The following is a 24,726-nucleotide window of genomic DNA, read 5'->3' on the forward strand; positions in this document are numbered from 1 at the left end:
AGTGGCCCAGCCGCCCAGGGTGGGGAAGGTAGGCTCTGCCACCTCCATCTTGTCCAGCTCCAACCCTAGTGGTGGGAACTTTTTCTCAGCCACTTCCGCATCAGGGATGCCAGTCATATCCCGGATCTGTGCTATCGCAGGGTGCTCATGCCTAAATGGCCTTGAAGTTGCAGTAATGGGACTACTCTCTGCATCTAGCTGCTGCTGCTGCTGGGTATCTAAGAATGGGGAAGTGTTGAACAGGCGAGGCTTTGTCTGTGGTGCCGCACCCGCATCTCTTCCCATACTGCTTCTAGGCTCATTTCTATGTCTAATTGATTTGGTTCGGCTGGTATCCCATGCCTGCCCCTCTGAGGATAAGCTGTTAGGCTGTTGGCTGCATCTTGAAAGTGTGTCTGTGTGCACAGCCTGACAGTCGCACCGAACAAGTTGAACATGGCATTTGGTGTTGCAGTTAGCTCTTTTCCTAGTGGTGGACCATTCTCATCATCGATAAGTTGCAGTTCATCTGGTTCTAGATCCTCCAAGATTGCAGTGAATCTGATGTTTCCTCGGTGGATTTTCCACAGCCGCCATCCACCCATCAGTAACATATATGTATGGTGACTAAGCCTACACAGTATGATTTGTGGTCCTGTCCATTGGGGACTCAGTCCTGCGAAATAATTTCGCTGCACATTGGAGAGGGGTTATGTCCTTTTTACATGTGCTTGCTGGGTTGCAGTTCCGATGGTGGCCAGGTTTTTGCAGTGACATTTGTTGGGATTCTCATGTTGATGGTCATGGAAGGTGGCCTTTTCTGTTTCTTGCCTCCTCTGTCTTTTCTACGAGTCATTGTCTTCATCCGTCACACCGTGTGCGTCCACTTGATGGTAGGGGCAGTTTGTGTCCCTAGACTATTTCTGCCAGGGTCATACCGGTGGCCACCCTCGTCTGTCGGCGAATACAGAATAATGCTGTGGTCAGCTGTTCAGCCCATTTCATGTAGTCGTTTCCAAATCGAAGCCACATTGGGACCATCAGTTCTTGATTTCATCATTATGTTGGGTTGGCCTGAATGTGGTATGCCAGCATTGTCCAGTTCGAAGCACCAGGCCACGCACTGCTCCTGCCACCTTCCCCAATGAACTGACTAGCATTGTCTGTTAAAATGTCCCATGGGTAACTCCACCTGTGGAAGAACTCTTGTTGAAGCATGTGGATAATGGTACTGGCATGCATGGAGTAGGTCTCTAACCAGTGCATGAACAGTTCCGTTACCACCACAAGGAAGCACTTCCCTTTGGACATGCAAGTGTACAGCCCCATGATGTCCAGGGCGATCGACTGGAATGAAGTGGTGGAAATGAGGGGCTACTGCAGCTTCATCCCATCACCCCTTTGGGCCTTGTGCACTTGGCACAAATCACTTGTGCGCACATAAATCTCACATGTTGTGGGCCATTTCTGGTCAGTGATAATGCTGACTGGTGGCTCTCCACATCTAATCTCCTCCTGGGTGCCTTGACAAATTATGGTCGTGCATGTACCTCAGAACTGCCTATTGTGTCTTTGGTGGCACATACATGCACCACTCTTACTCTTGCCCGAGTCCTCGATGGTGCTCTCTCCACTCTCCCCATCCAGGTATCATTTGGTGCATTTCCACATTAAGGCTGTTGAGGCTCTGCATTCCACGACATATTCTGTGACCTATGTTGCACATGTTACCTGCATATCACTTGTTGAGGGGGAAGCATGTCCCAGTTCATGAGGTTGCATGATGACAGCCTTCGGTCTGGCAGCACTGTTCCGAATTAGTTGCCTGCAGAGTTCCTAAACATGTCACAATTCATCTCCCTTGGGTAAATGCCACTCTTCATGTTCGGGCAGTCCACTCTGTTTTTTCCAGTTAGAGTTAGTGTGCTGGAACCCTTCCCATCTCTCTTTGTCACTCTAAAGTCCCATATCAACACTTTCTCCATTGCTTCTGGCTCTCCCTAACAATGCCTCCGTGGTGCACAAGCACAAATGTCCTGCCACTGCAGTTCACCCATGACCATGTCCATCCCTTCTGACAAGTGACACGTCTTGCATGTGCCAGCTCTGGAGCACTGCAGCATTGTTTACAAACACACAGACCACACGTACATGACCTCTTTGTCTGCGCTCTCACCCACCCGGGCGCTGCTGATACGATTCAATGTTCGCCGAAGCGCAAACCTGGTGGAGGGAGGTGTCTCATGCGAAACATAGTTTGATGTCATGTAGGAGGAGCGAAGAGTAGCAGTGAGAAGGGAATGTAGCAGGTGATGAAGCCACTCAGGAAGGGAAGCGGCACGGCATGAAACTTTAGATGTATGTGATTCGTGAACTATGGTTTGCATTATAAACGAATTCATCTGTTATGAAATTTAAATTCTTGGGAAAGAGGGGAGATGCGGTGGCATGGCATTTTCACACAATGAGCAGCTACAGTGTCTAAAGGGGTCCTACCTATTGTCTCGACTGTTATACTAGCACTGTCCAATAATGTCTTGACGTCGTCCGACGGAAGGCCACCCTAAAGCCCGACCTGCAACTGCCAGTATCCGACCCCGCTAACGGAGCGCACCCCTAGCCGTGGCCCACCCAAGTCAGGCGAGCACCGGAACAAAAGGTAGAATTAAAGACCATGCCCTAATCAACGAGACACCGCGATTCCTGTACATTATAAATTCAACGTAATTTAGTGATAACATCACTTTTAATTAAAAACCCCGTGCAAAGGAAGTGCGACGTAGGAGTGCCCGGGTCACTCACGTGTGGATTTTTATTAATACATTTGTGAGTGCTCCCCTTGCGGCCTTCAGCCTAAATTAAATAAAGTAGTGTGTGACTTAATTATAACCTCCCCAATTTTTGTGTATCATTCGCCACTGGAGCAGTCAACAAGTGACGAACAGTCTCCAGTGTGACTCACATTATTTAAAAGTAATAAATGTAAACTTGTTTAATCCAATTCCTAAAACGTATCTGTGTATTAGGTTAATTTTTATTATTTAATGTGTGAATTTAGAGCCAATTTAAATCTCTTATTAATTTAATAATTTCCGAATAACGGAAATTTAGAAACTTTGGCGCGAGAGGATGCTGAGCCCTCCCCTCGCGCCAGGGCCAGACGCCAGTACCGAGCGACTCGCGGACCGGGGCGGACGTGCATCCCACAGGGAGCCTTCAATTTTTGTCTTCGCCGATTTCATTCCTGGTAATTAAAGTCACTCTCCAAAACCTTTTAGTAATTAACTCCCCATGTGCACCCAGTCCTTTTACGGTGTAGGGCCTATCCCAGCCACGTAAATGTGAACTCCCCGCACAAGGCATTACGCGGGGCAGTGCAGCATACGGCGCGGGCCGACTCCCACAATCACAGACTTTTGGTTAATCGCCAAAGTGCACAGGCACCTGCTACAGCGACATAAAGACTTTTAACAAATTTCATAGCGAGCCACGGTCCACACAGGTGGGCCCGTACGTCGCCATTCGCAATTTACAGGATTGGCCGACTCCAATCGAACTCCCCCCCTCCCTCCACCACGACTGGCGTGAGGACTTAATATTAGTGATGGCGCGTCAGAGCGCCCAGTGTCAACCTGGTGTAATTTGTGTAGGGAAAATTAGTGTGCATAGTGTAACTGTAACTGCAAGTGTAACTGCCGATTTCAATTAAACGTCCACTCCACACACTCCGTGCGTGACATGTATACAACAGTGCAAACCAGACTATAGTGTATGTTATTCTGTGAACTTCCCCAATCCAATTAGAGATCAGCGTGCTATGCTGTGTAGGGCCAGTAGTGTATCAATAACCAGGGATCCCTCACACCACGACCACCGCCGCCGTTCCTAGCGGGCCACGCAGGGGCATTCGCACCCAACGACCCACCTCGTGGTTAGCCACAGAGTTAGCCTGGCGCCCTGCCGGACACGTTTTCAGTAAAAAAAAAAAAAACCCGCCTTCTCGCTAGGAACCACATCGGACCTCGAACATGAGTACCCGGACGACGGCAGTCTATACCTTTTCCAAACAGCAAGTTTTCTCGTGGATTTTCTGTTGGAGTTAGCCACACATTCGAGCCACCAAATGACATGGGCCAGTGTCCTATAGAATGCAGAGACATGGTGGAAGTCTGTCAGTAGCATCATAGTTAGATTTTTTTGTCCGGTGCCAGCTCTCTCAGAAAGAACATCCTCCCACAGGTCAGTCGTGAACCATTCGGCCTGTGTGGCTAACCGAAGGATTTTACCCATGCTGGAGAATGATGATATGCAGGGTAGCCTGAACCCCACTAACCTACATGTTGCAGGCCCATGGGTACACCTTAGCTAGACTAGACACTCTGTGGCCACTCACTAGGACCATATATCAATCGGGGGTAAACAGTACTCATATGTCAGGTAGTAGCCAATTATGTGTTTACTGCAGCATCCACTGGACAAACTCCTCACTCTTACTTAAAACAATAATTTGGATGGTTATATTGACACTTGTTTCTAGTCCGAAACATTGTGGCCAGCACACATCTGTGCTAGTGAATTACTTGCAAACCACACACGCCAGTCCCATAATAGTGGTGCCTGTCCACATACCCTATGGTATAAGCCAAAGAACTACTGAGGAGTGGGGTTTAGGCCCCCCACTCAAAAAAGTGCATGGTGAGATAATAAAAAGTTTAAATACATTATCTAAAAACTACGGCATGTAATAATTAGTTAAGACAATGCAATGACGGATCTCCATAAGACTAGGTCTGATCCAGTCAGTAGGTCGTACAGAACTGAAGCAAGAGTTACAATGCCACAGCTTCTGCTCCATTAGAGCAGAAGTAGCATAAACAATTTCATTAATTAAAATCTCAGTTATGGACAATTTTTTTATCTAGGTGGCTGTAAAAAGAATATATAGATTACGCGGCTGCCCGTGATATCACAGGGTGCTCTCCAACAATGGTGGATAGTACTAGGACCTGGGATTTGTTTACCGTCAAGGGCAAAACTAAGTTAAGTTTTAAGCAGCCGAATAAATTAATTTGTGTATTTTGGTATATACAAATAGGATAAACATAATGATCTGTATGTGATCAACGTTTATTCTGTTTGAAATTATTTACACGGTATAATATTTTTTAATTGTATTTACAAACGAGCCCTTTCTCTGTTCTTTTCATCACACTTTGTTTGTAGTATTGTTTTGATAAATCTACGTTACACCGCTAATCTTCTATTGTTGAAAGAGACAAAGTCGATTTTCCTGGTGCTATACCCTCGATTTTAATAATATTTGTAGTTTAATGGCAGAGCTGATCGAAAATTGTCAAGATGGTTATTAAAGTTTATATTTCAGGAATATCAGGGAATAAAGAAGTAAGTGTTTCTATATAGTTTTTTGACGGTTAACTAATGCGGTGTGGTTATAAAATGAAAGCAATTATTTGGGTATGGTCAATGCGTTTGGATATGTATTAGATATAAATAGCCACCAACCTTTTCTGACAACATCGTGAAGTAAAACATTCTATGTTTCGTAGGTAAAAAACGTTTTAGTTAGAATAATGCCGGTGGTATTTTCATTTTTATTACAGGGTGAAGGTTAAGGTCAACATTTGCCAAACATTTAAGTCTTGAATGCCATGTGGAACAAAGTGAACTATTCTGCTTTGACATTTATCGGGCTAAATAGTCATTATGCAATGTTTCAATCTGTATTGTAATGTAAAATATCCAGGTTGGTTACTTCTTAAATGAGAGCTGTGTGGGAATAAAATTGGTTTGTGGTTAAGGGAACTAAGGCAATCTCCGAATTGAAGTTGTTATAAAACAGCTCTTTTCCTTTGACCTATTGGGATTACAAGGGAATTAAAGTAAGCTGACTCGATTCTTGTAACAAATTATATCTCTTTGCAATCAATGCTTGTTACATGCTTCTACACCCATTCTATGAAGTCTCTCTGCCATATAATTTAAACTGGAACAAGAAATGAAATCTGTCTTATCGTGCTCCTACCACACACGCCCTTCTCCACCACAATTTACCATTAAAATAATAAAACATTACAACATGAACCAAATAAAACACACTTTTTAAACTTGCAGTTGTACTCATCGCTCACGGCATGAATGGTTTGTTATTTTTCTGGCTTTTGAAGTCCTTCATTCTTGCTGATTTTTAAACACTGTCTTGCACGTTTATTCCTCGCAACTCTCCAGATAAAATCCTTATGTCATTTTTACAATTTGTGTGAATGCACATCTTGACATCATCATGGAAAGTATGCTTCAGTAAATCACTTTTCTTGCAATTCGCCTAACCTCTTTTGTGAATGGTAATTCGCTGCCGAATGGATGTTGTGTCTGAATTGCTTGGCTGTTAAGACTAGTAAGTACACAAACTGTTTCTTATTCATGTTAAATGATTAATCACACACATTCAGACGGAATAAATGAATAATATTGAGATTATAATTAATTTACATCCAACGAAACTCATAAAATCTAACTATCCTTTCCTTTCATGTTTAACCAAACATCGCCGGTTTCAAATGGCACGAAAAAAATAAAACAAAACAAAGAAATGAGAGTTCACAATAAGGTATAGCAGCATGACTAGCGGAAGCACAGTAAAGCTGAAGTGGTCTCAGTTTGGTCCTATATAGCTTCCACCCCATGTTACCTTTCCTAACATTATAATTAATATCAGCAAGCCTCTTATTATTTAGCAGTCCTAATTGTAGAGTGACATTTTCCTTTTTTCTTTGTTGGTTTTAATAACTATTTTCCATAGGTATCTTTATTATGATTGACACCCATCTCATGACTTTCCTCTGGATGTACTTCCAATTTCTTCATAGACTGACTTTCTTATGTGAATAGAATTCCTCCTAATTATGTTTACTACATAGGTAATACGACCTGGGATTATTGTGGCTATTTACTACTTTCCCCGCTCCCATTCTTTACCTGTTCTTATCATAATATTAACATTAGGCTGTAATACCCTCTTCTGAAATGCTATCATATTGCTGTTTCACTTTCTGCTGCCTTTTTTCTAACTGATTTATACCCTTGTATATTCTTGGCTTTAATTGCAGATTTAAAATTGGCAATTTGGTTCTTAACTTTCTGGCCATTAATAACTGTGCTGGAGACTCCTCCAGTCTTGGTATCGGTAAATTGCGGTATTCCAGTAAAGCTGAAGCTAAATCACAACCACTGTGCTGTGTCTTTTTTAATACAGGCTTGGCTATCCCTACTGCCATTTCTCCCATTGACATTGGCTTTAGGATACCTAGGACTTGTTACTATATTGAAATTCCAGCTTTTTGCAAACCTGTTGAACTCAAAACTAGCAAATGGCACATTGTCAGCCAACATTGTGTTTGGTATTCCATGAGTTGCAAATATTAACTTTTTAATACATTCATAAGCTCTCTTATTTACTACAGACACGATTTCGATTCATTTTGTTAAATAATCTACTAGTACCGGGTAACTACCATATCTATATTCATATAAATCAACCCCAACTATTTCGAAAGGTAAATTTGGCACCTTGTGTGGCATAAACGTTTCTTTAATATTTGTCCTATAAATTTCTCATGTCTTGCAACGTTCTAGAATGTTCTCAACAAATTGACACAATTTGGACGAGTAAAATATTTGTTGTACTCTCTTCTTTGTTTTCTCTAAATCTAAATGATTTCTATGAGCCAAATTTACTATTTATAACCGGAGACACTGAGGGGTATTATTTTACCACCTAAAAACATTTTATTATAATAAGTTATTTTATGTCTAATGTTACATAATGGTTTAACTTCCTCGCAGGTGTTACTTTTGTGAGCTGGGGAACCCTGCAACATATTACAAATGAAAATTCATAAGATGCGGTATAATGTATAGAAATAAACTTTTAAGTAGGTGGTTTTTATGAATGTGAACTGATTTGTTTTATTTATGGAAGGGCTAGCATTACTTTTTATTATGTTATTAAGTTTCTGTACTTAATGGTTTTCTATAGCGTGGTTTAATATTTAGTGTTAACCTGTTATTTTACTTTTTGTATAATCATAATTACCTATTCCTATTAATATTGGGTGTTTTATTATTAAGAATGTTACAACTTTTTGTAATATGTAAAAAAACACGAAAAAATTGAAAACCGGCCTAGTGCTGAATTTTGTTTGTGTAGAATTAAATAAATTGCAAGGTGTCATCTTATTTTAGTTTCTTTTGAAAATTGTCTTCATCTTATCGTTTTCTTAACTCATGGATGTTTTTCATAAGCTATGAACATCATCAGTGATAATACTATCAGGCTCTAACTTAATTATTAATTACTATTGTCACATGCTCTAGACAACAAATCATCTACCAACATTTTTGTTTCAGTTTTTCATATATAACTGTCAAATTGTACTTTAACAATTTGAACTTGAGCATTTGCAACCTGGGTGTTATTTTATTTACATCTATACAGACAATATTTACAATGGGCTTATGGTCTGTCTGTAGCCTACTGTAGGTATAGTAACCTCAAGCCCATATATGGATTGACAAAATTTATCTAAAGCAAAACATATCGCCAAAATCTCTTTATCTGTGGATATTTTTCTTCCTTCTGAGTGACCTTGAAAGAAAAGATACTGTATGACCAGTTTGCATTTGGTATGCCCCTAAAGAAAATTGTCATGCATTTGTCTGAATTAGAATAGGAAGCCTATTATCAAAAAATTTTAACACAGATGCCTCATTTTTTTCTTAATCATTTGAAATGCCACATGATCTGGTCCCCCAACACCACTCTACACTTTTTTTTATTTTATTTATTTTTATTTATTAAAATCCACCACAAGCATTACAAGCATTACACTTGGGGATATGGGCTTAGTCGAATTAATATAAGTATACATATTTACTATATATACATACATTCCTTTTTCAATACTCATAACTAATTACAGTCACAAATTAAAATTAAAGAATAAAATTTCCCATATTATAGATATATCAAAAGGCCTGTGTTTCATAATACACTTGGGGATATGGGCTTAGTCAAATTAATAAAAGTATGCATATTTACAATATATACATAAATTCCTTTTTCAACACTCATTACAAATTACAATCACAGATTAAAATCAATGAATAAAGTTTCCTACCTATATTATCAATATATCAAAAGGCCTGTATTACATAATAATAGCATGTTAAAAATCATTGATATCTGATATTGAATAAAAAATTTTTTTTAATTATAAAATTTCTAAGTTCTTGCTTAAATTCATTATGATTGTTTAGAAGTAATATGTTTTTAGGCAACTTATTAAAAAGCGTAATACCTTTATGTTGAACTCCCTTTGCATATAACGTAGTTTTAAAACACTTAGGTTTGAGTTTATATTGATACCTAGTTTCATAATAATCGATAAAATGAGTTTCTTTAAAATTTTCCACATTTTCTTTTGTAAATAACAGTAAACTATAAACATATTCGGAGTAATATGGTAAAATATTTAGTTCTCGAAAATATGGTTTACAGGAGGAATTTGGTTTCTTATTACAAATAATTTGAATAGCTCTTTTTTGTAATCTAAAAATGTTCACACTGAAACTACTATTTCCCCATATTTCAATTCTGTAAGTCATGTAAGAGTGAAATAAAGCAAAATAAGCAGTACGTAAGGATTCCTTATCTAATGTATTGCTTAAAATTCTAAGTGCATAACATGATTTGCTTAATTTTTTTACTGTTTGTTCAACATGTTCTTTCCATTTAAGACTTTTGTCTACTATTAAACCTAGAAATTTGGTTGTATCAGTCATATTTGTTTTTTGATTTAATATTTGTTCTAGAATACTTTTCTGATTTTCATAATTAGGCCTAATCCTATTTTGAAAATACATAAATCGGTTTTATTAATGTTAATTTTCAAGTTATTAGCAATTATCCAGTCACACATGATTTTAAATTGTTGTTCTGTTTTAGTCTTAAGTTCAAATAATGTATCAGTTGATACAATTAAATTTAGTATCATCAGCAAATGATATGAGGTTTCCATTTGTAATTTGATTAGGTAAATCATTCACATATAATAAGAATAATAGAGGACCCAAAACACTTCCCTGGGGTACACCTTTTTTATATAACCCCAGTTGGAATAATTTATATCATTATTACTTTTTAAAAATACTCTTTGTTTTCGCATATGTAAATATGACTGAAACAACTTCAATTCTTTTCCTCTTATACCGTAAAAATCTAATTTATTTAGAAGTATTTCATGATTAACTAGATCAAAAGCCTTAGAAAGGTCACAAAACATTCCAAGTACATGGCGGCCAGAATCCAAGCTATTCAGAATAGTTTTAACAAAGTGGTACATAGCCAAAGTAGTAGATTTGCCTTTTTGAAATCCAAATTGCTCAGGTCTAAGAATGTTATTCTTTTCTATAAAATTAATTAATTTAACATGAATGATTTTTTCATAAATTTTTGAGAAGATAGGAAGTAAACTTATAGGCCTATAGTTATCAGCAGATGTAAAAGTCCCTTTCTTGTGTACAGGAATTAGTTTTGTAATTGTCATCCTATCAGGGAAAATACCTTCCCTAATAGAAGTATTAATAATATGGGTCAGTGGTTTAGAGATTTGTTTTGCACATTTTTTTATCAAAAAAGAAGAAAGATTGTAAAAGTCAGTTGACTTTTTATTACTAAGGGATGAAATAATTTTAATAACTTCTCTTTCAGTAACTAGACACATATGGAAACAATTTACATTTTTAGTCAGTTTAGAAAGAAAATGTTGATAAGAATTTATATTAATTTTTTTTAATTCATCCGATATATTCAAAAAGTAGTTATTAAAATAATTTGCGATATTAACCTGTGAAGTAATTAATCCTGATTCACTGTTTAATTCATTAATCATATTATTTTGAGATTTGGGTTTAGTTTCATTGTTTATTATTTTCCATAGCATTTTAGTTTTATTATCGCTTTTACTTAATAACCTTTTTGCATGTAATTTTTTAGCTTCTTTTAATACTTTTTTATATATCAATTTATAACTTTTGTAATATTCCAATATTTCATCACTTGATTCATTTCTTCGTACTAAGGAGTAAAGCTCCTTTAGTCTTATACTCGAAGTTCTTATACCTTTTGTAACCCAGTGTTTATTATTTCCTGTGGGCATCTTATAATTGTTTACTTTAAGTGGGAATACATTTTCAAAGAGTTTCAGAAAACTATCTAAGAATTTATTATACATAGTATTTATATTGTCAGATTCATATACCTCTTCCCAAGTGTTATTAGTCAATTTTCCAATAAAATCTTTTATCTGGAAATCATACATAGGTCTATAAATTTTTTTATTTATTGTATTAGTTGAACTTGATATATGTACAGGAAAATTTATTAGTTGAGCAAAATTATCAGACAATCCAAAATCAATATTATCTACATTGATAGATGAGATATTAGATATCACATAATCTAATGCGGTGCTGTTTCTTTGTTAAGTCTCATAAGTGTAAGCCAAATTAGGAATAAATTTTGCCAAATTTTCCTTACACACGTAAAAACTTTCTTATTCTTTGGGTCTTTCAAGCCTAATACACTTTAAACTTGACCTGCTTCAAATATTCTGCCGAAATATTTAACCTGACTAACTTTAAATTGCAATTTATCAGGATTAAATTTCACATTATACTTAGCTCTTTCTAACACTAAATTAATAATTTTGTCATGTTCTTCCTCACAAGATGCTAGTATGATCAAATCATCAAAATATATGCCAATTCTCTCAATATCTTCTAATATTTTAGTATTAAACCTCTGAAACATCTCTGATGCAGATGACAATCCCATAAGCAGCCTTTCAAATCTATATTCACTAAAAGGTGTTATAAATCAAGCTTTGTTTTCTTCTGTGAGCTCCACCTGATAGAATCCATTGTTTATCATCAATAAATGTATATAGGTTTGTACCTGTTAATTTGTAAGTAATTACGACAACAGTGGGTATATGGAAACATTTTTATTTATGCATTTATTAAAATAAAAAGGGTGTAAGTAAATGTTAACACTTTTATCTGTTTCAACAACCACAATATTTTGTGTTCTGTCTATGACTCTTTATCAACATTGGTATTATGTGTTTGCTTTTTTTAACCTATGTAGGTTCTCTTTCAATTTTGGTTTTACAGTTTCAAGCACCCTTCTGTTCATCTTCAATACTGGATTACATTTTCTTTCAACTCAATTTTCTACTTCCCAAGATATGTTCTTATACTTTCAAAATACAGCTTATTATCAATTAAAAACTCTAGTTATACACTGTCATATACAACTTTGTCAAAAACTCTCTTGTTATCTATTTCATCCTGGCCAGGTTTATCACTTTCAAATCTCTCTAATATATTAATCATGATACATGCATTTAACCCCAAAATTGGCATTGCAAAAATGTTAACATTCAAGAATTTAATGTTATACCTACTCCTCCTCCTTTATAAAGCATTTGCAAATGATGTACCCCATAGCCTTTCTCATTATTATAGCTAACAACATTTACTTTACATCACTCTACATTTGTATTTGATAAACCTAACCTTTAAAAAAGTTTTTGTTGGCATTTTGCCCCTATATCCAGCTTACATTGAATTTGATGATTATTAATACTTACAGTTTCTGACCAACATCTTGATCTCCCTGCATTATCAAAAAAGGCACTGACATGAAATTCCTCACCAATGCCATCTGCTCTTCTTATGTTGCTTTCTTTGATAAACCTAGACTTAACATCACACTACAAAATTATTTTTTCCCTTACACTTATTACAGATTTGACCAAATGCTAACACTTTACCAGTTCATGAATTTTTTTTTTTTTACACTTAGGGTTTTCCATTTTTAAAACATGTTTACACCGTTGTACTTTCTTGATTTTTTTTTTCCCTTTCTTCCCCTCTTGTATGAACTGCTAGCAAAGATGAGGATTCAACTTGCTTCTTCAAAATGCTCTGTTGTTGCTTACTAACCTTAGCTACCTTGCAAATCTCAACAGCCTTATCAATTTTTGTTATTTTATTGTATATTTATTTTATTTTAAAATTTTTTTACATGCCCACCAAGCCTTAGGATATGGCGGTGGACATAACAAAGAGAACAAACACAGGACAAATATAATGCCGTTGAATTGTTGCATCACTAACTAATGAGTTTTCTTGTTCACCAAAGTCACAATTTTTTGCAAGTTTTTGTAAGCAATTTAAAAAAGAATCAAAAGGTTCCTCTCCTTGTTGTACTGTAAAGAATTTGTGTCACTTGATAATGACATTCATCTTAGGTTTGATGTACATTTCAAATGCCTGCAACAACTGATTTCATAGTCGCCTTGTGCGTCTCCATGTTGAAACTATTATAAATTTCAAGGGGCTCATTCCATGTACAATTCAAGAACATTGCAGCCTTTTTACTTTCAGATGCCATGCCATTGCCAGAGTCTACCAAATAAATTTGAAACTTTTATTTAATGCTTCTGAAATTAAAGGCATGTTCGTTGAGCAGTAACTTACTAGGTGGTTTCCAGGTATCTATCTATCTTTTGTTCAGAACTGCCGGTTCTGGTAACCGTTCAGACTTCTGACACCATGCTTCATGTTTCAGGTATAAGGAAACACCATATTTCATTATACATTTATTCAGATCTTAGTTCCATCAAATTCAACATATATCTGAGCACTCTCTATAACCTCTGACCTGTCTGGCTGTTCCACAACCCAGTAGGCATCTTGGCCTTGGTCTCCCAGCATAGACATAAGCCATTACAAAATCATTTGTTGATTCCAAGTGATTTGCTATCTAATAGGTTTTCTGTATAAATTTATTTTTTTGGCAACCACTGATGACATATGAGGGCTATTATTCTATCAATTGGAGTACATGTTTCCCTCCCACCTTTTTGATTTTTATTTAACTACTAAATTGCAGAGAAATATTGAGGGGAAAAATTGCAGAGGTTTCATGAGTGGCAACAGTGTAGGTCCTTACTAAATTCCATTAATTGGTTTTGAGCCATAGAAGTGGTTATAATCCCCTTTAATCCTCCTCCAGGCTATGTCCTTGAAGTGTATTTATCAAATTATTTTGTGTCATCTATGTGTGATTAAATAACTTATGCCAGTAATCATATCTTAAGAGAGAACTTTCTGTTTGCTTTACTACTTAGGTATGTTTTATAATCATTAATGGTTCACTTAATTGCTTATATACTAGTGATACAATCTATAATAATATCCATTGATAAGTAATATATTCTTTGAATATACCAAATTTTCAGAGACTATAAATGTGTAAATGCAAAGCTATTAATTTAATTTCATTTGAGTCACATTAATTTTTTTATTTAGTCTCATCAAGAGAAGCATTAAAACAGCCAAAACCAACTATGGGTGCATATTTTCCATTGATAAGACAAAATACAACATTATGGTGTAAGAAACATCAACGGGAATAAGCCAGTATCATACCAGAGCTTTAAAACACAAAGAATGATAATCCCTGATGACACATTGCGTGATAAGATAGTTAGCTTTACAACACAATAGTTCCTTGCAACTCAATAAACTGTGGGCTATAGTCTTCTGCACAAAGCAGTGTGGCTCTATACTTTTGTGAACATTGCATGTATAACTTCTAACGCACGTACATAAGTACACGCTCCCAATTTTTTATTTGCCACTATTCAAAGCCTCCAAAATCGTGTCTTTAAAGTGCACTCACAACTTAGAAAATATTTTTCTTGAAAACTATTTAAGATATCAAATTTTGGAGGATGTTTGTGTGTTATACCTAAAAGCAAGGAAAAAGGTATATTATTAACCTATCTTAATCCCCTTAAAAATATATATAAATATTTAACTATAAATATTTTAGAAATTTAAGAAAATGGTTTTTTGTTTTAAAAAAATGACAATATCTGGAGTGTAAGACATGATAGAATGTGCCGGAAATTAGGTATTTCGGCACGTGTTTTTTTTTATTAAATTGTTGTTATAATTTTAAATTATTTTTGGAAATTTTATTTTCTATATAATTTGGTTACAAAAGCATGATTTACACTTTGTTAGGCTGGTGTACTCTACTTAGTTAAACTTTGTGCCAGTGGACCGAGGCACCTTTTCTCAGGGACCAATCTAATATTTTGCAAGTCTAATGTAGACGTTAGCAGCCCGTATGACATTTCTCCCGCTTACAGTCACGTTCCCGGCCTGTAAAATTATTTCTCTGCATGACTAAAATCGCATAGAGCAGCTTCTGGCCTGCAAGCTCTATTTCTCAGAGACCCTTTGAGACTAGCGAGTCTCGGCATGAACGAGGATCCCGTGGACCCACGATTTCAGCCCAGTTGCGTTTTTTGTACCCCCTCTCCACCACAGCTACCCACCTTGATTCTCAGAATTTAGACCAGGATCGTTGACCTGACGTGAACCCCGCCAGGGAACGGCCGATTTCAAGGACGCTTTGCCATAGAAAAAATATGTGCAAGGATGGACCACCCACGACATCTAGCGGCAGAAACAGTAACGTCTGCTCTGGTCGCCAGCGAGTGGAGCTGACGCCTGCGACACCTGTTGGCGATCTTGCTAACCTCCCTCTTCTGTCCCCTTTAGGCCGCCAGAGTGTAGCACCAGCTACGCCAAAGGCCCTATGCTTTCTACTCTCTTCCTGTAAAGGTCGATCCTATGTAGCTTTCTGTGTCCGCCGGTAGAGAGAGCAGCAGTCGCTCTTCGGCGCAAACAACTGAAGTCGTGGCTACGACCACCTCGGTCACCTCCGGAAGTGTTCGGTCCAGAGCCGAACCTTCCCCCTCTTTTTCCCTAGGGCCGACTGGCCATTCTAATTAGGAGTTTTGTCAGCCACTGCGGCACTTAATACTCTGACTTCGGCTACTTACCGCGTCACCTCGGTTAAGAGGCTTTTCGCGGCAACGACGAACTTGTGGGAATAAGGAATGTAGTCAGCTGTGTTAAGGGATGTGATCCCAGCTCCAAAAATTCAGTAGTAGCCAGTCAGTAGTAGTGATTAGAAAACAAGTCATGTTTTAGTTTAAATTTTATCAATTTTTTTTTATTTTACTAAATGATGATTTCTGCCGCGTCATCCGCGCAATTCTCGGTCCGCACCTTTCTGATGTTGGCGCGAGACATTTCCTGAGCCCAGGAGCTACACCCTGTTTGGTGATTTACTTCGGTCTATTTTTCCTCTCCGAATTCCCGTTTGTTGGCCTTTTCGCGCCGACTGTGTTTGACTGTCTGGAAGCAGGTCTAATTCGTTGGAATTTGGCTTGTCTTTCAGACAGGGTCTAACATTTGGGCGCCGAAATTGCACCCATCATGTTGTCCAGGACCTCCAGCTTCATTTCTCTCTAAGAAGAGCTTCTTCCCGACCAGATGTCCAACTTGAAGCCCCGGGTGATATCTAAAATATAACTTCTCCCTACAAGCAACGAAAGAACTTGCCTTAATAAATACCAGCGAGCAGTGCCATAGAGAACTTATCAAATAATAATATGTGAAATTGTTACAGTAATGAGTGGATGAAAATAACCTGCTATAAAATGTCTTTTTTTTTTTATTGTTAACAGTATAGTATAACGTGTTTTAATAATATCGGGCCGGCCCCCTTTAATAACTTTAATATATTGTGAATACCATGTTATTGTGAAACCAAAACAAAAGATTTAATTTACCTTTTTAAATAAAACAGGGAACCTATAGACCAATCTACTTATGTAGTGTTTATTTATTTATCATATACCTTTATCTATTTAAACGATCCACTAGCTCCCAAGTTGCTTGTGTGCAGGGAGTATAAAATTGTCTTGTTCACCACCTCGTGCCACCTCTGGTAAAACTTGTATTTTCTTTATAATTTTGCTCAGCTTTTCCTAGGCCTTTTTTTTATTAAATTAAAATAATATAATTTTAGGGCACGAGGGGCGTATCAAGAATGCGTAAAAAAATTTAACTATAATTTTTAATATAAAGTATAGCATATTGTTTTTAAATAGTTCACGGGGAACTTACAGTTTAATTTAGCTATTTATTTTTTATAACTTTTACAAACTTCTAACATTATACATACTGCATAAAACAGCTAAAAGATATACGAAGCTAGTAAGTTTTAAATATAATAGTGATGGTAAATGAAAGCAATATTTAAAAGCTCAGTACTCAGATTTTTATCTCATTATTCATGAATTATCATCAGTTCAGGCATGCTGCTTGATTCACCAAGCCTGTCTCAACGGGCTCTTTTCCTGTTGTGATCTGCTCCTCTATGCAAATGAATTAGTGCAGTTGTTACTTTCAGTACCTATGTGAGAATTTACCTACAGTGACTACTTTTTAAAATTTACTCTGTTAATATAAACTTATTTTGTTAACATTGTGTTTTAAAGAAAAGGTAAATTTGAGTATACAAATAGGCATGGATGTTTTTTTAACAATAATTCAGTTGAATCTGTAAGTACTGGCAGTTAGCTTACAGTTTAAAACCCCCTAATGTGTAATACTTTTTTTTTCTAATTATTAACATATTTTGGAATTATTATATGAAGAATAATATTTAATTTTTCATAACATACTGTGAAGTATGCAAAACAGCATGGCAGATATTCAAGCCTGTAGCATTGGACTTTTTAAATTATTGAACCGTTTCCAAACAATCTACATACTGTACCTTCAAAAAAATTACAATGTGTTTCTGAATTATGACGAAGAAAAAGATTTGATCCACCTTAGATCTGTAATTAATTTTTGTGAATTTAAAAACATATTTTCTCATCAACAGCTACCACTTGTCAAACATATTTGAAAAGTATCAAACATTAAAAAAATGCCTATTAAAAATTTGTTCAGAAGTTTAGTTTTTCCAAACAGTTGATATCAAAAAGATGTTTAAATAAAAATAAAAATCATTTATAATGAAACAGATGATGAACTCATAACTGATTAGATTTATTAGAATCAAGAAATGTGCCCTTCTCACAAACAAAAACTGCTTTTAGATGATTTAGTTGTAACACTAATAGTTTCACACATTGTCATTACATAGTAAGGGGTCATATTATAAAAGAAAATTTGATAATTTATTTATGTTGTGACATGCCCACTGACAGTTGGAAACTTTGATGGTGGGCACAACATACACATACTCGTACACAAATAAATAAAAATGGAGGCACTACAAGTGGCCAGGCACCGCAGGCAGAACGTTCATGGTTGCTACAGGAGTAGAAAATCAGGAGACCCGGGAGCGTCAGAGAATTAAAATCAGTCAGGGAATTCCGGGAAGTGTCGGGAAATCGCAACATATTTCTGAAATTTCTCCTTGTGCTAACAAAGGTGAAACGGAAAATACCGCTTTCATTGACATGTAGACACCTTGAAAAATTCTGAAACTTTAATACCACGGTTGATTTTCCTTTTCATAAATTCTCAGGCTTTTTTCTGTAAACACATAGTTTAACAAGGAAAAAAACATTCGCACATAGTTAGATGCAGGAGCTTTACAACACAAGAGTTCCTTGCAGCTCAATAAACTGTGTTTGATAATCAATATAAATATTATTTTAATTTATGTCTTTTTTTCTTTGCTTCTGTTTGTTATTTATTACTTTTTCAATGAATTATTTTATTTTATCTGTTTTTTGGGGCTAGTCTTATTCCTACAATATTTTTGATTTTTGGTTGGGGTTACCAACCTGAATGTCTTCAGGCTGGTATGTATTTTTAATTTTATACTTTATTTTTCTCTCTTCCGATGTTGGTTTCTATTTTGAATTTTTATGGTTATTTTGGTAGATTGTTATTTGGTTTATTTTTTGCGGTTAATTATTTTTATTTAATTTTTGTATAATTTTTTCTTTTTTGGTTAAGATGCCTATATTTTTTGTTCATTTGTGATTACCAAATGCTCGTTTGGAAGCTCCTGTTTATGTTTCAGTAATTTTTGCAGGGATTTTACTTAGATAGCCTTTACTCAGTAGTTTCCGGAGAATCAATAGTAATTGTTTGCAAACACATATTTTGATCTCAAACTGCGTTAATTTTACTATGCTACCATTTACTTTGATGGGCATGTGTCGTCAATAAATAATTCAACACAATTTATTTACATTAATACTTGAGGTTACCTGCTTCTGCGGATTAATAGAGATAAAGTTACAGTGAGTTAGGGCTGATGTGTTAATATTAATCAAAATACATGAAACTAATAACCAGACTTACATGCTGTGATCCCTATTGGGGGGGGGGGGGGGGGAATGGGAAATTGGGAATCAATTAAAAATTCAAAACTAAAAAAATTTGAGAAAAACAACACAGTGTGCTATGAAGTGTGTGGCATGACCATAATCAGCAAATCTTCAAGGGCATCTTATGAACTGACTCATGAAACTAGCTTTCAAAATCAGTTAACCCCAACTTATGAAACTGGCAATCTCAAATAAACATGAAATAAATAATTATAGTTTATATTATTTGTAATTTAAATTACATAACAAATTTTGCTTTACACGTTATTGTATTAAGTGATTCCTACTTCGGTACTTTTTTTTTCCATCATCCAATTTTAGGTTATGTTAGCTAGAATTGGTAATTCTTAGTCAATCATTCAAATACATTCAAAGAAGTTTTAATGTAGTTAACCTAGTCTACACTAGTTTAAAATATTTTAAATGTAGCCAACCTATTCCAACTAATTATTATATCACACTAATTGTAATATATAAAAGGTAACCTAACCATTCAGAGTGTTAAACTACTGGTAAAAATCTTGAATGATTATAAATTGTGTCACAGAGTAAATATGCAACTTATAACTTTTTTCCAGAAATGAGGCTTTCCTTCATAATGACCAATAATTTTAATAGGGTGAGTTCTACTGAGTAAAAACAAATTATAGGTGCAGTCAATATCCTGTGCTAGTGTTTTCTTCCGAGAAAAGAGGTTTTATTAGGTATTTATTATTAATTAAGTTTGGTATACATGTATTTTTATATGAAAATGGAGTATTTAAACGGCACATACAATCTTCTTTTCCTGCAGAAAAAGTGTTAACATCAAGTGGTGGTGCAAAATTTTTCATGTCTGAAAGGTCAGGGAAATTTTTCAATTCAGGTCTCGAAAACCTGAAAAAGTCAGGGAATTTTATAATTCCATGCAGATATGCACCACACACAAGCAGTAGCAACAACTTGCATGCACCACCCACCAGCAGTGATCATATAATAACAATATAATTTACTTTTGTAATGTAACCAAGGCTATGAAAAGAAAAATTTCTTAAGTACTATTATGATATACTAAGTTATGATGATGATGATGAGGTAAAAGATACAAGTATAGTTAAAAAAGCACAGGAGTTTGATGTGAAGATTTCTCTTTTGAAAGAAAAGATTTCATCTGTTGGTAGGTCTCAAAAAAGTCCAGATTTTGACTTTGGCTCCAGAATCTTGGAGCAAAGAAAAATTGATGAAGGAATTCAATCTGAGTGAATACATAGTGCGACAATCAAGAAAATTCTGAAAATACAATTAAACTTGTAACCAATTTTTTTTATCAAAATGATGAAAGTTCAAGAGAGTGTTACCTGGGGCTAATGACAAAGTAAGTTAAAAAAAAAATTTACATGCAAAAAATACTTATCTTTTATAACTTGAGAGAACTCTATTCTTGTTTTAAATTGGAATATCCAGCTGTGAAATTAAGGTTTTCAAATTTTTTGTTTGAGACCTAAATGGTGTATCCTTGCTGGTTCTGCAGGCACTAACTCTGTATGTGTCTACAGCATCCACCAAAGTGTAAAACTGTTGCTGGATGCTGCCAAAATTTAAGAATCATATAAAGACCATTTTAAAATGCTTTTTGCAACATAGAAAATTCTAGCTTCATGCTGCACCATTGTGATAACTGTCCTGCAAACACTGCATTTATCGATTACTAGCTGCAGTACCCAGCGTTGCCCGGGCTGAACACAGGGTGAAGGGGAACTGTTTAGAGATCAGATGTAGTTAGTAATTGTCTTCTTAATTTCAATGTCAAGTGTGCAAAATAATTAATATCACTTTCGGATCCCGACAGACATTCTGCCAGTTTATAGTTATTTACCTGGTCTGTATGTAATCTAGACTCTAAAGCAATATAGAAAAAAAAACTGAAAAATAAGGGATTACTAATATTGAAAAGATTCCATTATCTAGCTAATGCTCGGCATGCATTGCAATGCCTCATTCAGTTTTGTTTTGTAATATGTTTGAAGTAGTTACACATATACAAATAATCTATCCATGTCTCTAAATATATATTTATCTCTATCTACATCTATAGTCCTATATATCTATGTATCTCTCTATCTGTATTTATCTCTTTATATCTACATATATACCTCACACTATCTCTATGTATTCTATATGAGGGTACTGATTGCTTTGTTGTTAATATCACACAGGTTTTTTTTACTTGTATGGGAAAATTAAGAATGATAAGGCATCTAGTGCGTGGCAACAATGTTAATAGGCAATAGGAAATAAACTTCTAGCGCCTGCACTTCTAGCGCCTGCGGCATTGTCAACACACACTTCGTACGTGTACTGCATGTTGTATCTAACCCCCTCCAACACATTTGATTCTAAATTGGACTTTTAGTAAGGATCCCTAATGTTATTGATAATATAATATAGCCTATAGCCTTCCTCGATAAATGTACTATCCAACACTGAAAGAATTTTTCAAATCGGACCAGTGGTTCCTGAGATTAGCACGTTCAAACAAACACCAAACAAACAAACTCTTCAGCTTTATAATATGAGTATAGATGTGACTGTAAAATTAAATGAAGATTATGATTTAGAAGAAGATATTGTAATAAGCCAATGGTTAAATACCAACAAAGCAGAAATGGTAAAACAATCTATTAGCTTAGAGGACTATATTTCTTTATTGAGCAGCATTTATCGCTAAAGATTTGAAAGAAAACTCGCCACCCAATACAGCTATTGTAGTAATGGATTTTTGGTGAAAATTATTCATATGTTTTTCAAAATGAAAACCAAAGTTATCATTGTAATAGAGAGGGTTGTACTCAACATCCCGTAGTAATTATTTTAAGAAAAAAGAGAATACTGTGATTTCTAACCATTTTTTTAAGTGATGATCTTGAGCATAACACAAGTTTTGTTAACTATGTCCAAAAGGAAATTATAAAATGGCTAGAAGTAAATCATCTAGAAATAGACAGAGTCTATTATTTCACTGATGGCTCTGATGTTCAGTATAAAAATAGGAATAGTTTTAAGAACCTGTCTGAGCATTTGAAGGATTTCAATTTAAAAGCTGAACACTCGGTTTTTGCTACAAGTCATGGGAAATCAATATATGATGGTCTAGGAGGAATGGTAGAAAGAATTTAAAGGAAAGTAAGACTCCAGCTATCAGATGAAAATCAAACAAACTGGACAGCAACTGCTTTCTACAACCTTTGTGAAAAGAACACTGAAAACATTTACTATTGACAGAAAAGTTGCTGATTCAATACGATTGGAATTAGAAAAATTATTTTCAACAACCCTACTATTCCTAATAGGAGTTTTCATAATTTCAAACCACTTCAGATAGACAATTTTGAAAATAGAAGGACTACTAAGAGTCTTAAATGTCACTAATTTTTTCTTATCAAACTTCTTCTGATTGGGTTCGTGTTCAACCATCATCAAATAACCATGTGGTGGAAAATTATGATGGTAACTGGTGTTTTGGACTAGTAGAAACTATCTTCAGTGAAGAAGAAGATGCAGAAATTATTTTTCTCTGTCCTTCAGAACCAGCTGTATTATTTTATTGGCTTCAAAGAGAAGATTCAAGCATAGTGCCTTTAGAACACATCAGTATAGTGGACGCACCTCAACCAAGTGACACCGGAAGAATGTATTATTTCAAAAAAAGCTTGTGTCAAAAAAACTGAAAGTTTCTGGATGAAGTGAATAAGTGTTTCAATCAGCAATAAGATATATTTAAAAAACAAACAACTCACAATATTGAATGTGAATTTTGAACAACATATTTTTTTCGTCTATTGAATTTTAAAAAATATTCTGTTGTGCACAGTAATTAAACATGTTAAAAAGCCTACTACACCATCCCCTTGAAGTAACGCTGTTCGATTAGCGCTGTTTTGAAGTAACAACGCCAATTAATTAGGGCATGATTTGAAGTAGCGCGGTCATATATTCGAAGTAGCGCTCTTTCTCGTCCACATAATTTATTTTATTTTAATACGTGCACAATGTAACAAACAAAATGCAACAAATTAAAAATAAGACGGCACTTGTGTAACATAAACATTATGACGAATCAGAAAAAGATATTACCTTTATATGTAATAGTTATACGCTTCCATTGCATATTTTTAAAGCCTAATTAAAATTGCACAGTAAATAATGGTACATTTTCCGACGCCTACGTGTGTGTTTAGCTAATGTTTATACATACTACGCCGTCTTGCAACTCAGTAGCAGCTCTAGTGAGAAATGCCGGAAGCTTTCGAGGCTAGTCACATCTTGCTTGACAGGCTACGCTGACTCCTAGTCGTATGTATACGAAGTTACTCTTTTTTTACCCTTATTTACGCTATTGTTTTAAGATAGCATTTTGTTAATTGAAAATGTAAAATTTATTGTTCTCTATTCTTAAACATTCAAACAGAGCTTATATGTTAAAAATACAATTATTTATAACTAAAAAATGTGATGTATACATGTGCTTCGTAAGGAAATATGAGGTTAATATTCTATGTACAGTTCAATTATGTCGCCTGTGATTTAAATATAGTATTATTTTAGGTAATTTGAACTTTAAATGCAATTTATACATTTATATTTTTCTTAAATTGTATTTAGATGTGTTAACAGTATGTAAATACGTATATTTAAACAAAATAAATTTCATAAGGAATAGTAAACAAACGGATTTCAGTGGCTGGAGAACCAATTATTATGAATAATATGCACTCTTATGGCAAAAACGTATCTGATTAGCGCTCTATTTTCCTAGAACGAATTAGAGCGTTACTTCGAGGGGCTTGTGTATATTATTTTAATTATCTAATAGGATATATTTAATAGTATTTTAAATAAAATTTGAACTTTCTATCATGTTTGGGAGGTTATGGTTTTGTAAACAAAACACCCTTTTCTTAAATTCCTAAAAACTATATTTAAATATTATTAGTTTTTTGAGGGATTGAAATAGGTTAATAAGAGAATTTTGTCACAGCTTTTATGTTTAACACACAAACTACTGCAAAATTTCATAATGATATCTGGAATACTTTTAAAAATATATAAATATTTTAAGTTTTAAGTGTGTATAATAAAGGTGCGAGTTGCAAGGTTTCTGATAGCGCCAAATTTAAAATTTAAAAAAATAATAATATTAAACCATATATGATAAGAGCAAAAAAATTGCAGTTTTATCAGGATAGTAATAGAATCAATTATGCCAAGTTTAATCAAAATCTAAGGATGTGGGTATCATGATTCATGACCTGGTGAATTGGCACGGGTTGACCCATAAAACAATTAAACTATAATTCATCAGATTTCTATAGCATATCTAACAAAACTATAAAATTTGCAG

At 35.1% G+C, this 24,726-nt stretch overlaps 1 protein-coding gene across 1 annotated transcript in view; it reads left to right on the forward strand.

The window, feature by feature from the left end:
* Nucleotides 1-5,207: 5,207 nt before the first annotated feature.
* Nucleotides 5,208-24,726, forward strand: part of LOC134529176 (SH3 domain-binding glutamic acid-rich protein homolog) — a 49,708-nt gene continuing 30,189 nt past the window's right edge. Inside the window, exon 1 of the mRNA XM_063363011.1 lies at nucleotides 5,208-5,382. Within this exon, the coding sequence (XP_063219081.1) occupies nucleotides 5,338-5,382 (45 nt within the window). The 5' untranslated portion in view covers nucleotides 5,208-5,337. The remainder of the gene's footprint in view (nucleotides 5,383-24,726) is intronic.

This window comes from Bacillus rossius, chromosome 2 (genome assembly GCF_032445375.1).
Source record: "Bacillus rossius redtenbacheri isolate Brsri chromosome 2, Brsri_v3, whole genome shotgun sequence".
NCBI classification, from domain to species: domain Eukaryota; kingdom Metazoa; phylum Arthropoda; class Insecta; order Phasmatodea; family Bacillidae; genus Bacillus; species Bacillus rossius.